This window comes from Plectropomus leopardus, chromosome 4, assembly GCF_026936395.1.
Source record: "Plectropomus leopardus strain MGB_pleo_1.0 chromosome 4, ASM2693639v1, whole genome shotgun sequence".
Lineage (NCBI taxonomy): Eukaryota > Metazoa > Chordata > Actinopteri > Perciformes > Serranidae > Plectropomus > Plectropomus leopardus.
Window position 1 is genome coordinate 17,712,930 of NC_142179.1, and position 8,810 is coordinate 17,721,739.

The window sequence follows — 8,810 nt, forward strand, 5'->3', positions numbered from 1 at the left end:
TTTTCTTCAGGACATTCCTTGCAGGCATTCTGCTTTAAGTTAAGTAATGGATGATATTACATATGAACCCCACAAATTAATGTATTGTGATATTTCCTTAAAAGAAGTAACTTACAAGATCTAATCAAAATATTTAATTTTCATTCAATTAACAAGTTTAACCTGCTGCAGCTACGCCAAAGTGTCCATCATTGAATGTTCTCGTACAGTATATGATCACTTGCTCTTTGTTACAGTGAGATGTTTGTTCGAAAATGTCCCACATAAACAACTTTCTTTTTTTTTAATTGACTGCAAATGGAGTGCTTTTCCTCACATAGACCAACAAACTAAATTAAAGCTTTACACCTGTTTCCATTCCATTTGTATATATACACCTGGCACTGAGACATGGCTGGCTCCATCCCAAAGAGAGGCAATGAAGCCCAGACAGCGCACTGAGAAGTGCAGCCTCCTGTATGTAATGCTGCCAGGCAGCTCGTCAGTAGTAAACACAGCGTGTGTGGTGTATGGGAATGTGGGCCATCTCTTTGTGGTGCTGCTTGGCATAAGGCCACAGGTAGAAGTCGATGATTGCCGAGTTGACATTGCAGGTCTTTCCATCTCTCTCCTGCACCATCTTGCAAAGACGGTCTTTGATCAGCTCCACAGACCAGATCGAACAACCTCGGATCTCTACCTCCCTCCTGTCCCCTGAACTCAGCAGCTCGCCTGAGAGACAAAGAATAAATGCATAACACACAGAGAGATTATTCCTTACTATCTGAGAAACACATGCACTCCAGTCTCACCATTTTTCAGCGACTCCATCAGTGCGTCAGAGTATCGTAGGGCTCCAAGGTGAACGAGAGCCTGAGGGACCCTGTAGTCTGCAAACATGGTGAGCCAGTCCATGTTGATGATGTCTCCCTCTCCTCTGGCCTCCATGACCCCCCAGAAATCTGCCACCAGGATCTGGGCTCGCTTGTAAAATGAGATTCTCTTCCCCTGAAACAAACAGTGAGGCAGCTCGACACTCTGCTCAGACAACATGTGCTGTTTGATCCACTGCTTTTTATTATGAGAGATTTTTTTTATATATATAAAGACAACATTATGGCAACAATGCATGTGTAAAGAGCATATTTTCTCCATTTACTGACTATATAATATGAGGAGAGCATTATTGTCACACTGTGTCTGGCCAGGAGGTGGAACTCTCACATCACTATTTATCTTAAGTTCTCCAAATGCATACATTTATCTCAGATCACATACACTTCCCATATGCTTCCAAGATGTTTTGTACATTTTGTATATTTTCAACATGAGTTCAAAGTGTCTACACAGTTGTGCAGCACATTCATTGTAGATGCAGTGTAGTCTGGAGAAAACTGCAGGCTTCAGCTTGGTAAAATTAAAAAGGTAAAAACCTAAAAGCTATTTTTTCCAAATGTTGTGAAAATTACAAAATAATATAGTTGTAAATGGACACCTATCCAACCAGAAACCTAGATTATTTTGGTGCATGATTAATGTTTTAATCACTGCCATGTTTTGTCTTGGGCGTGTATTCAAATCCTAAAATTTAAAGGAGACTTTTTGGAGCAAACATGAAATATTCCACAACTTTAATCTCAGCCATCTTTAACTCTGACCTCATATGTAGCTTCGTCCCTGTAGGACGGGATCCTCTCCACAACAAGTTCAACCATCTTCTGGGCGTTGCTCCCGGCTTGGCTGATGAAACTCCGGAAGCTTCCACCGTGTTCCTGCAGTACACGGCCGCCTTCAGTCAGCACCTTGTAAAAAAGATTCAATTTGTTACGTGTCTAAATGTAACTATTACGATGAGTAGGAGGTTAAGAGCTGCATACATTTAATTTTCACTTGTTATAAATGTTACACAGTTCACACCTGTCGACATAATATTTAAATGAGCTTTAAAATCATTAATCAATTAATTGTCAACCAATAAATTAATTGCAAACCAATTTGACAGTTGATCATTCAATCTGAGTCATTTTTAAGAAACAAAAAAATTACAAATTTTCTGATTCCTCCTTTGAGAAGATCATCTTGGGCTTCGAGAAAACACTGATAGATATTTTTCACCATTTTCTGACACTTCATATACAAAATAACTAATCAAGAACATTTTCAAAAAATGTAGTATTCTGATGTTTTTTGTTTTTTTTTTAAATTAGGCGTACCTTCTTTGTTCGGAGTCTATTTGGTAAGAGAGATGAGATGATACATCCTGTTTGTCTTTGAATTGGAAGACACTGCTTTTGTTTTTTGTAACACAAGCACTAAGAAGGCTTTAAATAAAGTTTTAAATGTAAAGTAAAAACACAAAGCATATATCCATCTGTCGTGATCACAGACAATATATAAAGATATCGTTATATACAGTCTATAGTCGTGGTACAAATGTTTAATTAATGAAGCATCTTATGGATTTTCATGATTGTTACATCCCTGGTAACACTGTACATTAATATGAAAATATTGGAACCTGGTGGCGCTCCTGAAGCATGGGCATGGGTGTTTCATTGTCTGATCGAAGGACGTGTCCCAACTCCTCCATACTCATCTGAGAGAAGTACTTTGGATCAGTGATGGGGATACCTGTAAGACAGAGTGGACGAGGTATTTCAAAGGTCCTGTGTGTGGAACTCAGGTGCATCTGTTGGCAGGAATGGAATATAATATTAACAACTATGTTTATATTGGTTTACAATTACCTGAAATTCAGTTTTTGTCATTCACTAATATATATATAAGAGCATTTTAATGTTGTAGTGTGTCAATGTGGAGCCAAATTTGGATATTTTATACACTAGTTGGTAGATTATAGTACTGCATCATAGTTTCAATACAAACTGATGATAAGAACTGAGAATGACATAAATTGTATAATCATATATTTAAATTTTAAAAAATGGATCAATGAATACTAAATAAAATAACAATAAACCGCAATCGTAATAAACAATAAAACAAAAGAGAACATACATAACGTCTCACTTGCTGCAGACACACAACCAAATACATCACACAATCAGGTAATCACAGACGATCCAATATCTGAGACGGATAAAGCTTTTGGGAGGACGAGAGGCCCTATTAACCACTATTCACAAAGTCTATTTTCCCCATTTCTGAGCATAATTTGTAATGAGAAAGAGAGTGCGTCATGATTTTTTTGTAATGTAAAATCTTAAGCAGCAACGTGATTTGTACCTACAGATGTCAGATAAATGTAGTGATGTAAAAAGTACAATATTCCCCTCTGAAATGTGGTAGAGTGGAAGTATAAAGCAGCAAAAAATTGAAATACTCAAGAAAAATATAATATCAAATTTGTACCTATACAAATGCACTGAGTTACTTCCTAACACGACCTGTGGAGAGAAGAAGAAGCTAAATGGATTTATCTTTAGAAAGGAACTTATGGAGAGAACAAGAAAGGGGACAATCAGGCTACTAAGTTACAAAGTTATGTCGAGCTATAGTAACAGGACTATAACTCCACAGCAGCCAATTCTCACAAGTGAATCAAAAGACATAATTTGTTCTGATCTCATGCTGTTAACCCTCGAGATCCACACTCTGGAGCAGAGCTATCTGAGCTTTTCTGAGAGAATCTCTCATAATTATAAAGGCCACAGTGACCACACATTGAGAGCACTATTTCATATGAGACATAATTGATTCATATCCGGAGTCATTCACGCTAATTATGAATGATGCACAGGCGCATGCAGAGCTACAAGCAATTTCCCAGCAGTCCAAGTTCAAGTAAAGGGCACATACACAATAATTGGTAATAGCAGTGCACAACAAAAGCACACAGAAAAGAGGAACAAAAAGAGACGTCAAGAAGAGGTTTGATTATACATCTTTCGCTCCAGAGATGAAGCTGCTAACAAAAAAGATAAATCCATAAATATAAAAAAAAAGAGTCAAACATTGTAAAACTGTTCGAGCATGGCCTTACCTCTTCTTTATTTGTCTTACATTATATCACCCATGACTGTTTTTTTGTACATTCTGGTGTGTTTTCTGTGCAAGTATGATTAATGGTGCAAAATGTTACCAACCAAATGCTACTAACAGCTCTGATCCATCACCTCCTTTGTGTTCAAGCTAAATCAGTGTATACTGAACAAAACTATAACCACTTTTGTTTTTGTCTCCATTTATAATGAGTTCAAATTAAAGCTCCAATACTTTTTCTGTGCACACTAGGGTTGCAACTGTATGAGATTTTCAAGGTATGATAATGGTCTCAGAAAACGTCACAGTTTCACGGTATCACCGTATTACACAAATATTATCATCAGTAATAATGACCCTTAAAGGAATGAAAAGAGAGGATTATTTGGTTAAACAAATGTTGTATAATAAGTATAACTGGAAACTGGTTTTAATAGAAGAATGTGTAACTGCTGACAAGGAAAGGAGATGCACAGAGCAGGTGAGATTCTCCATCTGGTTGCATTTTTTTGTCAGTACAAGAGATCAGAAAATATACTCGTATGATAAACATCAACCATGGTATACCGCCGCAACCCTAATGCACTGAAAGTCTCTATTCTCTCAAATTTTGGTCACACATTTGTTTTAATACATGTTAGTGAGCAGTTTGCCAATATAATCCATAATCCATCCACCTGACAGGTATGACAAATCATGATGCTAACAAAATGGCATCATTACAACACAGGTGTGCTGTAGGAGGGACACAGTGAGTCCACAGTGAGTCCACGCTAAGATTTGCAGTTTTATCTCACAACACGATGCACTTGACATGCTGACTGCAGGTACGTTCACCAGAGCTGTTAGCTGTGACGTGAATGCTCATTTCTCTACCATAAGCCGTCTCCAATATTGTTTCTGAGAATTTGGCAGTACATCCAAACAGGTCTAGTGAGCCAGCCCAGGACCTCCACATCCGGCTTCTTCACCTGCAACATCGTCTGAGACCAGCTGGTGAGATGAGCTTCCATTAGACATTTTCAGAGAGTTTGTGCAGAAATTGTTAAGTTGCAAAGTAGCTGTGTGCTGAATGTGGACGTCCCTGCTGGTGTGGTTACATGCGGTCACTGGTTGTGAGGTGGGCTGGATGTACTGCCAAATTCCTGGAAATGACACTGGAGGCAACTTATGGTAGTGAAATGAGCATTCAGTGCATGACTCATACAGTCAGCATGCCAATGAAAAGCTCCCCCAAAATTTGTGACATCTGTGTCATTGTGTGATGTAATAAAACTGAATATTTTGGAGTCACCTTTTATTGTGATCAGCCCAAGCTACACCTTGGGAAGTGTGTAATAATGATGCTGTTTAATCAGTATCTTGATATGCCAAATCACTGAAGAGTGTGGATTATTGATTATGTTGGCAAAGTTTTCACTAATTTAATTGAGAAAAATAAATCTTTTGTGTGCACAGAAAAATAATTAGATCTTTTATTTGAACTCAAAAAAGGGAGCAAATCAAGATATTTAATATTTTTTTACTATTAAACAAAGCATGTTATTTTTTTATCTCAAAAAATGCTGTTTTCCACTTAATAAAAAAACAAACAAACAAAAAACAAAACAGATTCATCATTTAAAAGTGCTCTCACCTTCCTCCATGGCCCTGGTGATGGCAGCACACAGGGTCATGTAGCCTGTGTACGTGGTCCCTTTATAGGTCACCTCACACTGTTGAGTTTCTTTTTCGGGCCAAAAGGAGAAGTTCATGGTGTCGACCACAAACACCCAGTTCAAGGCCTGCAATGTTGAAAAATACAAATTATCAAGAGTGCATAAAAGAAGGTTTAACCTGAAACCTCAAGCAAAATGCTTTAACAGTGCTGTGAGCAAGCAGGCAGTTACCTTACTAAAGTCACAGTGGATTAGAGAATGAGGAGAAGGATCTTTTTTAAAAGCTTCCTCTGTTTTGAACACTTCATTTAGTGGAGATGCACTTCTCAGTCTTCCACCATGGGATGTACGTATGTGTAAACACAGGTGATGCTCAAGGCGAAAAAACATTTCATTCACCAGCTGCTGCTGTCTGAATAAATATCAGAAATATTTAACTTCTAAGCTTTGATGACATCATTTTCTATAACGGTACTTTTCATTCAGTCATGGCCACTTTTATCTTGAAAAGTATTTAGAGTAGCCTGGTGCCAGAGGGCTGAATCACCATCCACATCTCTGATTTGTTCAATGATTTGAATAGTGTGACTGAAGTGAAATGTAATGCAGCGGTTGCAAAGTATTCAGATCTTTTACTTAAGTGACAGTGGAAATATCATAGTTTAAAAATACTCCCTTATAAGAAAAAAAAATTAATTCCAAATTTCTCTAAAGTAAATATGCAGAAGTAATATCAACATAATGTACAAAGTAATAAAAGTACTCATTATGCAGAATGGCCTCTTTCAGAGTATTACATCTTTTAAAGTATATTGTATTATTTAGTTCTTACCAGTAAGAACCTAGTAAAGGTCCAGTGTGTAGAGCTTCTCAAAATCTATGCAAAAGTTAACTATTTTTAGCATTTTCAACACAGGATGTAATTGTTATGTTAACTATCATAAGCAACAACGTTATTTGAAGCATGTAAGAATTCAGACTACACCATATCTTCAGCCATCAGAGATTTCACCATGCCATCTCGGCTATATTATCAGCCCGGTTAAAGATATGAATTCTGGGCCGTCTTGTAATTATAGACCAAAAAGAAGTATATATAAAAATGATTACTGCCTGTAACCTTCTCAGTGTAGTTTTGCTGCTCCCACGGATCAAAACTGTCTATGCATCGCATTATTCATTACTCATGAATACTTAAAACTAATCTCCCTCCCTGGTGGCCCTGGCTGCTGACAGACTCCCCTGGTCAGAGGTGGGCGCTGGGGCCAATGGATTTGCCTTCTTCCAGCCACTGGCGGTCAGATCGTCACTGTGTCGCAGGTTGTAGAGCATCTCTGCCACCCTCTGCACTCCTTCCTCCTCCACAAACACATCCCGACTCCGCTCTGCTATGAACTGCCCAGACTCACGGGGAAACAGAGGCAACTCCATGAAGAACACTGTACTACTGTATGGAGGGAAAAAAAACACATGTAAGTACATGAGCATATAGAAATACAATCTCCATAATAAAGATGATAACAATGAAAATAATTCTCATAAAGCACGCTCATGTTTGCACTGAAACCTTGAGAAGCCTTGATTTCAATCAGACACATTACAATCTTCCGGAGCAGTTTCTAAGAGCGTGCATGGGTGGGTGCAGGGCCAGATGTGAATGCCAGTGCCCTTTTCAGACTGAAACAGCAATATCCTACATACATCTCTGGGGAAGTGCCATTTTAAAGATTACCTCCCTGCTTTATTAGATCATTAAAAAAATGAAAATACATAATCAAGATGGGAGAGAAGTAACGAGGCAAGGACATCTCTTTCTGAAAAAAGAAAATCAGTGTTTTTAAGGTGGGACTTCACTCTTTTCTCATTTAGGTGCTGTATAAGTAGAGTGCACAAAACATAATAGCCCTGCACACAGGACCATCTCTGACCAACCCCATTATTAAAAAACAGAAAAAAACAAATTATATCCTTCTCCGGTAACCTCTAAAAGCTGCCTGGTCTTTTCCATCTATGTGAAGTGTCCACTGGCTGTGTGTTAATGATGTGTCTCCTATCAGACTGATAATAGGATACTGTGACGCACAAACATAGTGGCCTCGTGAATGAAATTCATTTCCACTGCTCTCTGTGTGGTGAGTCACGTGAGTTAATCTGCACACTGAAAGGTAAAAAAATTAGTTATTGTGGTTTATTTTATGGAGGGGGCAGTATTGCGCGTGGGCCCATGCACAGGGACATCACGTCATTATGTTTCACTGAAAAGTGAACGAGCAAAGGGCAGGTAGTAACTATAGACTGTATAAAGAGTGTTTACGTTGATCACCAACTCTTCTAATACGAGCCGTGAACTGTTTTTCGACACAAACTGTCTGTTTAACGACAATTTACGCGTGTTTTCATCCATTAACAGAAGTTTAACTGAACTTACCGATGAAAGCAGGGAGCGTAAACTGCACGCTGGTGTTGCTTCGTATTTCCACTACCTGGTTCCAGTCGCTGACCAATCAGAGCCTCCGTTGTGAGCGCATCACAGGTTGATTAACCAATCACAGGAGGCCAGGAGAAGAAACCCGGAAAGCAATTTCTTTCCCGTTATGAATGTCCACACATGTAAATAATTGTATATTTTGCATATATATATGAAAAAATGCATGGTTTATGTTCTAGGACGGTTGACTTAAGAGGTAACACGCATCCTGTCACCACCCAGTGAACATGAATTAATGTTTAACACCCATTAGGTAACATACAGTTAAGGGACTGTTCATTATTTATGAGGGGAAGGGGTGGTGCAAATCAGGGGAGTCTCTTGAGATATTTTTTTAAGCACTGGTGAGGGAGTTGTATTTTGATTTAGCTTAGAGGAGGGACGTTCAACTTTAAATGGTTGTCTTTTGTATTTACTTGAAATTCACTGGGTTTGAAACCTTTGAAACTCATATTATATTTAAAAATATCTAAATCACACAATTTCTCTTGGCCAGAAAATGTAAAATATGGTCATTTATAGTGGAGGGAGGGTTATGCATTATCCCCATCAATCAGTGAAGCTCAAGAAAAAAAAAATACTTGTAGCTCCAGGGAGAATCATGATTTGTGGAAAAATAAAAAACTAACTTGCATATATATATATATGTGTGTGTTTATGTACTGGGCTGGTTCATGCCGTTA

The 8,810-nt window shown here is 38.2% G+C and overlaps 1 protein-coding gene across 1 annotated transcript; it reads right to left on the reverse strand.

Moving 5' to 3' along the window:
• Positions 1-119: 119 nt before the first annotated feature.
• qng1 (Q-nucleotide N-glycosylase 1) lies at positions 120-8,177 on the reverse strand. The gene is made up of 7 exons (XM_088076672.1): positions 8,068-8,177; positions 6,881-7,086; positions 5,618-5,764; positions 2,498-2,610; positions 1,638-1,781; positions 792-987; positions 120-711 (listed from the first exon to the last, which is right to left on the reverse strand). Exons 2-7 carry the CDS (start codon positions 7,068-7,070, stop codon positions 482-484), a joined length of 1,020 nt encoding a protein of 339 aa, XP_087932798.1. The 5' UTR covers positions 7,071-7,086; positions 8,068-8,177; the 3' UTR covers positions 120-481.
• Between the last annotated feature and the right edge of the window lie 633 nt (positions 8,178-8,810).

Excerpts from the sequence above, each read along its gene's own strand:
- qng1 (XM_088076672.1), bottom strand. The coding sequence starts at position 7,070 with ATGGAGTTGCCTCTGTTTCCCCGTGAGTCTGGGCAGTTCATAGCAGAG. Across the intron at positions 2,611-5,617 it reads CACCAGGGCCATGGAGGAAG|GTATCCCCATCACTGATCCA; the intron begins GTGAGAGCACTT and ends TCTGTCTTACAG. Across the intron at positions 988-1,637 it reads GGGACGAAGCTACATATGAG|GGGAAGAGAATCTCATTTTA; the intron begins GTCAGAGTTAAA and ends TGTTTGTTTCAG.